We start from the raw sequence: 14,786 nt of genomic DNA on the forward strand, positions 1-14,786 counted from the left end.
ACATAGCAACCCTCTTGGGCTTACTAAGAAGCCCATGTCAACACAAAGCCACACAAGATTAGCTGTCTTCACTCCTTTCTGCTAGGATTTTTCTTGCCCATTGGTTTAAACTGGTAACCACCTCCAAATCAACATGCCACTAGTCCTCCAGTTACATATATGGTACATGAGAGGCAACACAGCACTTAGCAGACATATGATAACAGCAGAGACAGAAGCTAAAGCTAAATTCACAGTAAAGCTGAAATAGGACAGGACTGTGTTAGGAAGTTTTTACCCAAAAGAAGGGAGAGATGAAAGATCTTCACCTGAAAGGGGGGGTGGGGAGGGGGAATAATTTTTTTTCAGGTTTCAGCTGAGATCAGTCACCCAGAGCCCTTCACTCGCACTAGGAGTATGGAGGATTCAGCCATTTGGGAGCATCCCTCTGAACACACCCAGGTCTCCCACAGTGGGTCACACAGATCCACCACACCAGAGGTGTGGCTTCTCTGCACACTATGTGACTACCCTCAGCAACAACCCTTTACACCACAGAAGTCTTTTGATCCTAGTCAGTTTTTTTCCTCTCTCAATGCTGAAATTTGCTACTTGATCCCAGACTTGAGCTGTGTTGGTCATGCTGCAGTTAGTCAGAAGAGTTATTTATCAACTAGTGTCTAATCCCTTCAAGGGAGCATTTTAAGATGTTTGCTTTAACAGCTCCTGTGGCTGCAGATGTTTCCTTAGATCACTTTTGGAGTGTTTCCAAGCTTCATAAGAGGGTGTTGCTCTAAACACAGGTGCAGGTAGTGGTCAGCTGTATACAGCCTGCCCAGAATAGTTCCTGGAGCTGAGGGAAGTGCAGGGAGGAAACACTTTTGTCTTTCTAAGGAAGATGGACAAATACAGACACATGGAAATTGGCGTTACATAGAGGCAGCATTATTAATAAATTGCATTTAGTGTCTCTAACTTCATAAGGACCTGCCATATCAGAGGCGGGCAGAAGCCTGCCTAGCTTGTGTTGTAAGGTGCAATAAGCTCTATGTTCTCTGCAAATGGATTGAAAGGCTGATAGAGGAAGCTCCCTACACTGGTGTTTGTCCTTTCAAAGGAGGCAGAGCACAGACATCACAGATGCAGGGAGAACATCCACAGGAGTCATCTGAAAGTGTTATGAATTCTACATCTAAGGGCTAGAGTACTTTACCCACTTAAAGTGCCTCCCTCCTTGGTTATATTGGAAGACCTTTCTCCTGCATACTGAGAAGCAGTACATTTTTTATGTAAGGTCTGCTATACCATACACAAGTATGTTCACTTTTACACACTTGTCTTCTCTACAAGAGAATTTATATTTTTCTTTCCTCTTATGGAAGTCCTTCCCTCCTCCTAATAGTAGTCTGAGGCCACTCCACTATGTGGCAAGGAGAATAGCCCAAATACAGGAGAACTAGAAGAAGGAAAAGCAAAGAACAAAGAAAAGCCTCAGATTGAGCTGCATAAAAAAAAGTTACTGAAAACCAAGTGGAAGCTGGGGCAAATCAAAGCAACTGCAGAAGTAATGCAGTTAGATTTGTCACTGGAATGGAACTGAACAAAAAGGAGAGTCAGGTTTCAGCATATCTGCATGTGGAGTAAGGCAGGGAATGTGACTGCTGAGCACAACTGATGAGAGCAGTACAACAGATTAGAGGGGACACAGGAAAGAGATAAGAAACATTTGATGGGTTTTTCATTACCCAGGACAGAGTGCTGTGTGGTAACAACCCTGTGCAAAGTAAATTCCAGAGGGCAACATGAAAGGAGGAGGAGAGCTTGAAATTAGAGTGGGTTAGGCAATAAGGCTGTCCAAACATGCACCACATTTAAGAGTCAAAAAAAAGGGAGGAAGCTACAGACCAACAGATAAGGCATCCTTGAACTCTTTTGGAAGACAGCAGTAAGTTTTTGGTCTTTACTAACAGGGAAACTTTAACTGCTTTTGTATCCACTAAGATGTTGCATCATACCAGACTGGTTCCCTGCCTACCAGTCCACAGTCAGTCTGTCTCTAAACCCTAAGTGACCCAGGATAGGAGCAGCTTTGAGCAGTGAAAAATGAGTTACAGAGCCAAAGTCTTGAATAAGCCACAGATGTCACCCTTGGGGCACAGCACAAAGCTATGTTTTCCCCATGTGCTTTCCTAATGGGCAGACCGGTCACCAAAACACCTCTCAACCTCCTATCTGTGCTAAGGAAGGTTGGCTGTGTTTTCACATACATTTCACATAAGTGTCACACCAAGAGCACCTAGAAATTTAGCAAGAGATTCATCAGAATGGAGCAAATCATACTACGTGTCCTTTGTACGCAGTTGCTACATGAGCATCCCATTAAGATGTGGTTAGGCTTTCATAATGGAACAGAGGAACATGTGAGGTCATACTATTCCATTTCTGGAACCTGAATTAAACATCTTTAGACAAAAACCAGTGCCGCTAAATACACGTACATGACAAATGACATCTCAGTTTTAATAGAATGAGACCACACCAAATAAAGTTACCTTTCCATACAATCACAGACTGTAGCAAACAACAATGAAACTAGTTTCAAGTAATAAGCCAAAAAAATTGCAATGAGATGCCACCATTAAAAGGAGTCAGATTTAATTTTAACAGTTTTGTGGCTCTAAAAATTATCTTCTTCAAATCAAAAGCTCTCACTTCTGTGCTTTCTGAAAAAAAGCCATGTAAGTTCTCTCCTTCAACGGCAGGACACAACAGCTATGAGAATGTGATGCTTAGACTGTGAAGATTTGTACACAAGTTGCTTGATATCGCTGTTTAAGTGCATTAAAATGAGCATCATTAGGCTTTTGAACCCCTTGTTATACTGACAGCCCAAGCTGGTCACAAACAGATCACAGGTATAGTATCTCATCCCAATGTCTTCAGAAACAGTTTATTTGCTGATACAAGATAGCAGAACTGTCTACTGCACCAAATAGCAGCCACAAGCAGCAGTAAGGGTTTTCAAAGTAGTCTTTTTTCCTACGGTAAATAAAGTGAGCCAATACCAATTTCCCCTCAATAAGAAAGCTTTGCATACCTTCCCCGATTTTGGATGTGTTGATGTCAGAGTCATCTCTGGTACCATTTTGGGATTCCAGGTATGTAGCAGGGACCCAGCCCTGCTCCTCCGCTGTGCTCACAAACCACCAGCCTGCAAGGGGAGGAAGCAAGAAAAGTCACTCAGACGACAGTAAGAGAAACACAAACAGTGGGATGCTACTGAACCACAGGCACACAGACTGCAACTGTGGTGCAGATCTGAATTACTTCGTAGCCTCCTGGAATGGGAGGTTATTTAGTCCTCTTACACTGTATCAGACACACTGATCATGGCAGAGGAGTGGGAAGGGCACATACAGAAAAGGTTGCAGTGGAGCAAACGTCAGTTTAATTTAGTATCCCTTAAGTCCATCTGTGAAGAGTCCATGAGCTGAGTTCTTCAATTCAGTCTCTCAAACCAAGTCTTACAGTGTGTACATCTACAGCACTGAAGTGCTTTGTGTGTATATGCACATGTATGCTGGAAATGAGGGAGCCAAATGCTGCACAAATCCTAATATGAGCCATCACAGAAGTCAAAAGATGGAAGTTAGAAAGATTCTAGTCTAAGGATGCAAGCTTCAGAACAGGATATAAAATAATGCTTCCAGAGCACTTGCCTCCTCAAAAATCAGTGGTTTACAAACATGACCTGAATTAAGTACCCTGGGAAACTGTAGAGTACCGTACAGAACAGAAACAGGAAGAGACACAAACCAGCTGAAGTGTGATTTTAGACCATAAATATCAGTTATTTGCCTTCCCACCTTAACATCCATGTTTCTATCCACATCTACAGAAGCGTTCATAATGACCAACAGCTAATGCCAAGACATCTTTTAGGTCACATCTATGGATGGATACATAAAACTGTAGGTGAGCCACGTTTAGATTAAATGCACCCCAGTCACAGCCATCCTTGCCTCTTTGCTTATTTGGCTGCATTGATTTATTGAATCTTCATTATGTTTCATGTAGAGTCACTCACTCAAGAGAGCCTGTGCCTCTCAGCTCTTAAAACCAGATTCTGCTCCATGTATGTAAGGACAAGGATAATAACAAGCCAAACAGGTAAAACATTTCTATTGTTTTCTATAATCTCGCAGTCTTCCTCAAAATGCAAATTACTTTCAGTATAGTACAAAATATTGTTTAATATGAGTTTCTTGCCATGCAACATGCCACTTTCTTGAAAGGAAAAGCAGCCAACTGAAACAGCGCTCACACGTTCATTTTAAGTTGCCCGTGTTTGTTCCAAATCCTGTCACAGAAGATTTTAGCTGAAGGACAGTAGTTATAAACCCTCCTTGTCTGCAGGCTCCAGGAAGGAAAATGTGCCACAAGTACTGAACACCCTCGCTAGCCGCAGCACAGCTGCTAGGTAGCACTATTTATTTACTCTCAAAACTCAGACACGGCTTTCCATTTTCTGCCCAGCAGAGATTTGGAAACTTTGCTTCACGAGCCTCATAGTTGGAAAGTTTAAATTTAGTTATTCCTCCTCAGCAGGAGGTGGATTCTCCTGCCATGAAGCCCACAGCAGTGAACACACAGTATCTGCCAGACCATTTCAAAAAATGCATCTTTATGGATGTTCCTTATTTTACCAGTAAGGCACCGACATGGGTAGCAAACACAGTTTAACATACACTTATAATTAGGCACAAAATGTCAGAAGCTGGCTTTCAGCTGATACCAATTAGACTGGAATAGTTTACATACACTCTTCCCCAGAGAGAAATTAAACACAATTGCATAAAAGACTTCCCTACGCTTGGGCCATCTTCAAACCATGGTAAAACTATGTAGAGGGGTGACTCTCTCAGCCTTGACATAACCAGTGCTAGCCCAGTTCACAATACCCTTCCACTGGGTTAGGTTACTCAGATGCACCAGTGCCTCAAAGTTGAGCTTAAGTTCTTGTATTTGGGCTCAGATTTAGCTAAGTCTCCATCCAAACGGAGCTCCCTGTTAAAAAGCAGCCCCTCAGCCCCCACGTAGGCGTGTCCCCCCCATACCACTGCCATCCTCAGCCCCTGGAAGGCCACTGCAGAGACGCCTCAAGACTTGGCTAATCTGATGAATAAGTTCCCAAGGTCGAGTCACATTTGAGGTAGGTTACACACTCAAGTCTAACTCAGCCAATCCTTTCCATTGTTGCGCAGCCCACATGTTGCAAGTGCAGTTTGAAACTGCTTCTATTCCTGAAGACATCAATATTTGCCACACAACTCAAATTATTTTTTCCCCTGAATATTTTATTTATGAACTATACACAAAGGTAAAATACAGACCAAAAAACCCTCTGCAGTTACCAAGAAATCAGCAGTGTGTGTCCAGGTTTAGAGAAAACCAGACCCAACACTGAAATTCTCTTCACCATTTTGAGCTTGTTTCTCAGAAGGACAAGAGTAGCTTTAATGCAGCTCAGAGGTAATATGTCCACAGGAGAGAGAAGGGGAGAGAAAATAGAAGAGTTCTGTATAGATAACCTGGACAATTGAGAAGCCTGAAGAAGTCCCAGCAGCAACCCCCTAGCAGAAGAGAAGGCAAAATGGATGGTCACAAGTGAGACATGCAGGTTCTCTGAGTGGCTCAGCAGACCTTGCAGGGGCAGTTCAGTCCCGATGAGCTGAAAGCCTGAATTATGATGGTACATCTAAGCCATAACCCTACAGAAAGGAAGTTACTGCATAGGGCAGGAATTGACAGACTCTTAGCAGAAAATGGCTGAAACGCAGACAAGTTCCACAACGCAGCCTATGCGTGACAGCTGCAGACTCCAGAAGACAACTCTCTGCCCAGCTGATACTGGACTGCTTGCTCTGCATCCTCCTGGGCACCAGCCCCTTATTAAAAAATATATTAGGAGAGCTGTCATTTGTGTCTCCCTCCCCTCTCCCCCCCCCCTTTTTTTTGCACAAGTTCAGAGGGATTGTGAGCTGCAGACAAATTTGCCAGATTGACCTTTGCTTGCAAAAAAGTCAGGGCTATAATAGAGCAAACTACTCATTGTCCCTCCACCACCATCTTTCCCAACCCTGAGCATCACAGAAACATTGTTAGAAGACTTCTTTTGAAACAGAACAAAACATTGCATTTATTTTGAGTTTTCTATGCTGGAGTTTAGCTCAACTTCACAACTCATTATTAAAACCATTCTGCAGCAACATCTGCAGGGAATTATGTAAAGTTATCTCTGTGCACTGCCAAGCCAGTCTGAGGTTAGCTCTTGCGCTCACACCATCTGTAAAAATTAGGCAGTGCCTTGCAACTTGAGTTAACCCTTACAGATGCCCCCCATCTCTCAGGCATCAAAATCCAAAATGTTAAAGCTGATGCAACATGGATGCACAGACTGAGGTTATTAGCTGGTCCCGTGATGAGGGCTCAAAGGGAGTTTGAGTCTCACAGAAGACACATGGGGAATTACAGCCACTGCTCCCAGACCAAGCTCAGCCTAAGCTTTGCTGCATTACTCTAAATTCTACCCCAGTCACAACATAAGAACATGTATTTCTAAGGTGGGCATATAACAATCTCCAAATGCATTGCCACTTTTGTTGGCATCTGTCAGCATCCTTAGCTGCAATAGCCAAAATGTCTCTATACCCACAGAGTCCATCTAATCCCTGATAAGTCTCAGACACTTTTGGCACAGATCTACATCAGTTATTGAGAGATGAAAGTCACACACACACAAGTCAAGTTGATGATAGCAAAATAGATATATTCACTCTCCAGTGTGACCAATGACAAAAAAAATACTTTGATTCTGTAAATCCTGCTCCTGCTTTTAATCATGTTCCCACTCCTCTCCCAAAAAGGCATTAAAAAACCCTAAAAAAACAATTAGCAAGTGTCACTCCTAACCCATGCCATGGAAAACTACCAGAACATAGTTAAAGGAATGTATTTTATGCATTCTTTTTGAATGTTGACATGCATCCTCATCCATCCATGCTTCAGCATTGCCCCTTTTTCCACATCAATAGGAAAATTAGCTACTCCTGTTCAAATCTGTGTATTCATGAGATGTTACAAGTTACTTTTTCAAATAGAACGATCATGCTGAACACGTGTCTCCAATTCTCCCCTCGGCAGACTCCCTGAGCAGTTAAGGTTCTCTGGAGATTTTGATTCTCATTTTGTGAGCCTAACCAAAGTAAACAAGACAGAGAGCAACATCATAAAAAGGGGAATGGAAACCTCTCCTGCATGAGTGGACTACACATTCTTCTAAACAAATACTTAAATAACACTCCACCTCTCGAGAGCCTTGCGGGGAGGGGGGGACGACACCACACCACACTAGCACAGCAGTCTGGTACAACTGACATGGACCCTTTGTGCTTCAAAGAGCTGCTTCCTTCACAGATGGTCCTAGTGCCTCAGATCAAGGGAGCTCAAAAAAAAAAAAAAAAGTAGTTCCAGCAACTTGTCTTCCTGTGAAGCAGCACTAGATATAGTCAGCTCTCTTCGAAGCATGGCACACAGACCTTCCCGTGCCAATAGCTGATTGTTTTCTTTCTTTAATGAAGCAGATTGCATCTCTGAAGAATTGTTAGAGCATGAAAGCATACTGCTGCGCGGATGAAGATACTTGCTTTTTCCTGCCCTCTAGAGCTCCTACTTCCCACGTAGAATATGTATATTTGATACACATAGGGAAGTCAGTCATAATCGGCTTGGACAAACCTCCAAAGACCAAAGAATATGCAGAAGCAGAAAGATAAAGACATCAGAAGCAGCATTTTGCAAAAGGGATTTTCTGCATTAAGTGTATTCTCACACCCACTTCCTAAAAATTTACTGCAGCTTCCATACACTGTTAGAAACAAACATTGTATGTGCTGGCTCTGGTCTCTCAATAAGGCTGCTTCAGTCCCACACACTTGGCAAAAGAGCAGGGTTGACAGCATTCAAGATGCATGAAGTCTTATGTCTGATTTCAGAGCATTTTGCCCTCACGATTCACAAAAGAGGCATCTTTCTAAGATGGAGATACATGCAAGAGGTCTTACTAGGTCTTACTGGAGCTGACTGGGTAGGCTGGGGTACAGAGGTCTGTGCATGAGTCACTGCACAGCAGACCAAGGCTGTCATCTCAGGATGAATTATTGAAGTTAGTGAAATATTAAAGGCAGCTTTCATCTGTAAACACACAGCATTTCCCCGCCTGTGTTCACTGCGGACCTGACTGCTGTCAACACTGAGACATGAAGCAAGGTTTGTCTCATTTTAAAAATGGAAGTAGGGCTCAAACAGAGACATGCTAGAGGAAGATAGATGTGCTTACAGCAAAGATCCTACTTGAACACATTAAAATTCAGCGCACAGGTTCCCAACCTTTTATGTGCCATACTCAAAACGTATTCAGCCATATGCTAGTATTTCAGCTCAACCACATGTCAACAACCTTCCAGCCAGTTCAAGTCCTACTGCCAAATGCTAGCGGCACTGTGCCTGTGCACTTGCAGTGACAACCCTGCTTCCCAGCGCAAGCCTCATTTTGGAGAGTGCTACAACCCAAAACGGCTGCAGGAACAGTCACGTGTGCAAGGGTTGCTACCTTCCTTGCAACTGCTGTGGTTGTAATCTAGGTAGTGAGTCCTACCATGGGAATTGCAGCCTTATCATTGTCTTTCACCTCCCGAGATTTTGCAAGTGGTTTCAGAAATGCTAGTTACAGGGGTGACGTCTGCTTTGCTTATCACCCCTTCTCCCCAATTAGGGGAGCTAAAGGTTGATAAGTCACACTTAGAACCAGCATTAAAACTCACCAGCCCCTGACACTGTTCAACTCCATGAGGTTTCTAAATTTGCTGATGAAATATCCCAAGAGCCCCAAGGCACTGTGGTGCTGCTTCAGAGTTGTTGAATTTCTGATGCGAGAGCAGGAAAAGGGATTGAGCCTGTCCCTCTTTCCCTCCCATGCTACATCACAAGAAAATAGGCCAGCTGCAGGGGGAATTGTGACTTATATGGGTCAGGACACAGGTTTTCTATCATGCATCATCATGAATGAAGAATTACAAACATGGAAACTACTTTTTTGAAGCAACATGAGCTTCTCACCTCTCAAGGGGGAAAAAAAAAATCAAGATTTTAAATATAACAGACAAATTTCACTGCTGACATTGAATATGCCACATCTGACAGGACATACATTAGAAACCACACACCTAACTTCTGTCTAATAACCTTCACACAGCAACAGGCTACATGAAGTCACATCACAGGCTATGTTCTGCCCAGCAAGCCACCTCTAATATTTAGACTATAGCATTATTTTAGAATATTACCAATACTTCAACTTGAAGGGTGGACTAAAAGGCTTCAGAGCACAGCTTTGTGCACCCTGCCACACAGCATCAAGTGAAGAACAAGTCTTTTCACCTAGCAGCATTCAACACTGCATAAAATACTGTGTGGGGATGCAAACTTCCACTACACTCTCCAAAACAAGTGGTACCAGGAGCTCTGAAAACACTGTTAGAGGCAAGACAGAGGTAGGAAAACACGAGAAGAGTGAAGAGAGAACATGTTCAAGAAGGAAGAGGGTCTGCACAGTTCTGCACCTCGCTACAGCATTCAGACATCATAGCAGAAGTCCTACAAAAAAAACAGTAGGAAGCACAGCCTATGAGCACCACCCACCGCAGTCAAAGCCACATGTGGAGTGCCCTTGAAACACTGTTTTCTTTCCCTCCTTTGGCAGGGTCTGAGAACAGGGTAGTGTTTTTATCAGTGTACAGTCTGCAGCAATTTTTGCTTGATTTGGTGATGGAAGCAACACTTGAGAAGAGGGTTTCTTGGGCTGGGGTGCAGAAGGTGGGGTATTCTGGAGGCAGGACTCTGCTGATACCATTTTTTGGCTACTAACAGAACAGCACTTTACCTTACAGAGCTAAAAGTTGGAATGAAAGGCCGGAAGCTGAGACTAAGGTTTGTTGTTCTCCAGCAACAGTTGATAACTACTAATGCTTAGGAGTAATCAGCAGCAGAAGGAATTGCATTCCTTGCACTGCTTTAGATGTTGCTGAGTTTATGAAAAAACTAGAAGAGAATCCTGAAGTTAAGGTGTTGCCACAGATGAAAGGATAGATTTTTTTTCTGCAATAACTGGCTATTAAGATAAATAGTGACTTCAAATGTATATGCTTATGTATTTGCTATCCTAATCCTTCCAGTTTGTCTTCTTCCTCTACTAGTAACCACACCGTGGTTAAGTGGAGATGGCTCAGCTGTGCCCTTAGCACCTTACTGTGGCTGCAGGGCTGGCTGGCGTGGAGGGCTTGAAGGGCACGAAGGGCACACTCCCTGTATGAACAAATATCCTGGTTATCGCTGCCATGTGAGGTTTCCTGGAAAGGGAGTAGCTGAGCTGACTAGATGTGTACGTTAGTGCTCAATACAGAGTCCCAAAACGCATCTCAGATACTGGATTAAATGTCTAGCTTGTTTGGATTGCTTTCGCATCCCATTATATGCATACGCACATGTATGCTGGAATTCACAGCCCAACCTCTGCATCCAAATACGCCTCATCCCAGTGTTCTGCTGGGATGGGAACCGCATTTCCCAGCGCTTGTGGAAAAAGCAGAAGTGTTTAGAACATGGGAAAAAGTTCATGGGAAAAGAAAAAACTGGATAATATACAACTCGGCTCTAATACTTTATGAGTTAGATCACTAGTAGAAACAAAGCATATTCAGGGTTTTAAGCACAACTAGGAAATGCCACATTACTGTATTTGTTCAAACCTTGAAAGCTAGTAGGTAAATGACAACTCTTCCAGAAGTGCATATTTGTAAGAATACTTATTTGTATCTGTCATTACATTCCTGGCTTCGAGTGTGAGAGAGTGCGTGTGTGTGGTGTGTGTGTGCGCGTGTATATATATGTGCACAAAATATAGTTATCTTAGCTGCAAATACAACACATAAAGACTTTATAACGTTGTCAGAACCCTATTTGCTATGACCCAATTGTTACCCAGGGGCTTCCCCTCCCTCTTAAAAAAATAAAACACCTCAGAAACTTGTGTATTGACACAGCTGGAATGAAGCAACCTGCCAAACATGTTTTCAAGAATTGGCACATGTAAAACCACAGGTCATCATATAATTAAGTACAAATTGCACAAGTTGTATCCGTAAAGCAAGGAAGCAAATGCACGACCTATTACAGTAAGAGCTATGGAAAAGTATCGGACGCTGCCTGTGAACCCTGGGGTGAAGCTCCCATCGAGCTCCAGGTCACCGGCTTCCCCTAACGCTGCCAAGTACTGCAGGCTCCCCAAAACACAAGCAGGGGAATGCGCCACTTGCTAAGCCTGCCCATGGCCAACTGCAAACAAAGCACACAGCCAGCATGCTCAAGGTGTTGGCTGACATCCCAGACCACCGAAATTAGGGGATCCACCAAGCAAGAAGCTGCTGGAGGTTGTTCAGGCCGGTCGGCTCCTCAGAAGTTGCAAAAAAGATTTGCTGAGGTTAAAACTTCCTACAGCTTTCTGAAAAGCAATGTAAGCAACCTTTCTCCTCCTGCTTTTCTTGATTTCAAGGATACCAGACAGTGAAACCGGTGTGACATGAGCCACATTCCACATAACCCAGCTCGCTCCCTTCGCTCCATACAGGGACGGAAAGCTAGCAGAGGGAGCGCGCTTTCCTCAGAGGAAATATCTCATCAATCACGACAAGGAACAAAGCTATCTTTACGTGGGCATATTATATTGTGCGAGCAGCCTGGCTGCAGCTGCTAGCACCGAGTGTTGCTCAGTAACCGCCGTGAAACAAGATGCAGCCAGAGCGAAATGGCTTTCAAGGAGTTGCCGACTTGTGCCGATACACTGGCCAGCCTGGTCCTCCCGTGCAACCCACTGCAGCCACCCGGCTGCTCCAGGAAACACCCATACATGGGGCAGGGGAGCCTCAGTCCCAGCAGCTAACGGAGATCCTCCATTTGTCGTTACTTGTTGTGGGCTTAGGTGTTTTCTGCAGGCTGCGGTCAGTCAACAGGGTGCAACAGGCGCATTTACAAGTCATTTCCTTCACATTCACGGGACTAATCTTAAAGCAAACACATCCCATGCCTGAGTGTTCTTTAGGAAAACATGAATAAGCTTTCAGATGGGGCTCAGAGTAATCTTGTACAAATTACTTCCTAATGGCTTAAATACAATCACAGACCCCCAGACCCAGATGACAGAAAACAGCCTTTGTATGCAGTAGAAGACAGCCAATATTTACTTCCTGCACAGATTAAAACAGAAGTGACCTTTGTCAATCTTCTTCTGAAGTCTGTAGAGAAGGTGGTATCAGTCGCTCTCTGGGAAATCCTCAAAACCACAGGACTGGGAAATGAAAGAGTCGGTGGACTAGGAGTGATCCTAGTAGAGTACCCAGCAGCACTCCAGGTGCTAATGTCAAAAATCATACAGGGATCCCATACTTCAGTCAAAAAACAGCCACTTCTGAGACAGACTTTGGTAACCTCAAGAGGAAAATACAGCAACACCACACAAGAGTTTGAAGCAATGAGCCGGGACTATCCTATATGCAGCAGAAATCAGACACCAAAGCAAGTGATATTAGTTCAGCCTGATGCTGCTGAGCCACAACACCCTTCTCCTAAAGGAATGGGGACACTGCAGTTTCCCAGTGGCCAGCACAGTCCACAGGGAAGTGGCACTTTGCAGCACTCAAATACCCATCTGATGAATCGCTGCTCCCCTATCCTGGCTGTTCCTTGAAGCTCTCCCGTCCAAACACAACAGCCCAGCTTTCCTCATTAGCAGGGTCTGGCAGGATCGCAGCCCAGATGGGACGTTATCACACGTACTGATGTAAGCCTAACCGAATGCTCCGCTCCCCCCGACCCGGCCTCACTGCTTTTCCCTGGGGCTCCGTTCGAGCCCTGTTTCTCCGGCGACCCCGCGAGCCGTGCCTCCACGACCCGACTGCACAAGAGCGCAGGAAACGACAGCTTCGGAAGTGAGCCCCGGAGTGATGAACAGCAGGCCACTAAAGCAGCCGGTGCGCTAGCCGGCTGCCAACTCACCCAACGCGCTGTACTGAACAGGGACATACATGGGCAAGCCATATCGCCGCTGCTCCCCAGAAGAGATTACAAACCCAATTCAGTAATTTCTGAAGGATTTTCCAGACCTCTTTCAAGTTTAGAGATGCTTGCAGCCACGTTACTATGTTTTGTTCAGCAGGAAGCTGAACTAGCCCCATTTTGAACTGTTTTAGAAAAGCTGGAAGAAAAAAAGTGGGAGTGGGGCAGGGGGAAGATTTGCTTTTCCCTCTGTGTGACATGAAGAGCCACAGAGCAAGGACAGTCTCTGCAGGTGGGAACAGATGGGGACATTCACCTTCAGGAAGGGGAAGAGTCAGCTCATCCACATAGAAATCAAAAAAGCCAGCAGAAATTATTGGGATATCTGGTTCCCTTAGCGCTAACGAAAAGGTGCATCAGCAGTGTAAGAAAAGAAGGTGAATAAATGGGAGCCACTGAGACTAAAACCTCTGATAAGATGCCTCATCAGGCATCTCACCTTGACAAAAAAAAGCACTCTTACATTGCAGAAAATACTCCACATACAGCCAAATAACTAAGTACTTCCTTCTACTTATTCTGGCTCGGCCTCTGGATAGGAAGACTATACGCTTTGCTCAAGTATCTTAGTAGGGTTTTTGCGACATGGTAGTAAGCATCTCATTTCTCTGAGCTGGCTCAGTTATCTGGGTTTGGACTTGGACTTTAAAGACAGATATTTAGCCTCAGATGTTCCTTACAGAGATAACTGCACTGCTTACAGAGGCTAGAAACGCTTCACTGAGTAGTATCTTGCCTGATGGGAACAACAAAAAATGTTTTCCTATTAACACCTTCTTGGTGCAGAAAGGCTGGGTGCCTCTGAGACGTGACTTGTCAGTCTGCCTGTCTGTCAGTCTGCCTCCAGGAAGTGACAGTTCGATGTGCAGTAAGTCCAAGTCCCAACACTTAACCGTTCTCCTTTTCTAACTCTCACGCCTGTCTCTTCAAGCTTGAATGACCAAAGCCAGAGCAGGCACTAAGCATATTTCTGGCAATATTCAGCAAGGCTGATCTTCTGATGCTACACAGAGGTTAGCAAGGCAAATTAATGAAGTGAGATACAGGAAAGCTGTCAGTCTCCACACATTTTGTGGACTTGAGAGAGGACAGATATGTAGAGAATAGAATCAACCCTGAGACAAGGGCAAGAGTAATGCTGTCCTTGGGTGAGAAGCTGGAGATTTACAGACCTTCCATTACAAATGCACATGCATTATACAACACAGCACCATTTAAAATAAGCAAGCAGCACAGTAAGGGATTACATAAACCTGTTAGATGATACAGAGGCACAGTGTTCATCACTTCAATGGGGAGTCACTTAGATTTAGCCCGTGTGAGTGCTAGGGACATCAAACCCCTGACACAAGGCTACCAAGAGAGCACACATAGGACTACTTGTAACAAATCCCAGCCAAACCCTGCTGCAAGTGCCATACTCTCCACCTCACCCTGAACCAGCGGTCGCTATTCCACCCTCATGCCCATGCTAACACCACAGAAAGCCTTCAATTCTGGCATGCTGTGCCCCTTCATCAATTGACTGTCCTTTTTTTTCCTCCCACAAACATGCATTTATTCCCCCTTTTGATCCTAGC

The 14,786-nt window shown here is 44.3% G+C and overlaps 1 protein-coding gene across 7 annotated transcripts in view; it reads right to left on the minus strand.

The window, feature by feature from the left end:
* Positions 1–14,786, minus strand: part of SH3PXD2A (SH3 and PX domains 2A) — a 272,825-nt gene that overhangs the window by 37,038 nt on the left and 221,001 nt on the right. For all 7 annotated transcript variants that reach the window (XM_026117532.2, XM_026117530.2, XM_026117531.2 and 4 more), the window contains one exon: positions 3,077–3,190. In XM_026117532.2, coding sequence (XP_025973317.2) covers positions 3,077–3,190 — 114 coding nt within the window. The remainder of the gene's footprint in view (positions 1–3,076; positions 3,191–14,786) is intronic.

This window comes from Dromaius novaehollandiae, chromosome 6 (genome assembly GCF_036370855.1).
Source record: "Dromaius novaehollandiae isolate bDroNov1 chromosome 6, bDroNov1.hap1, whole genome shotgun sequence".
In the NCBI taxonomy this organism is placed as follows: domain Eukaryota; kingdom Metazoa; phylum Chordata; class Aves; order Casuariiformes; family Dromaiidae; genus Dromaius; species Dromaius novaehollandiae.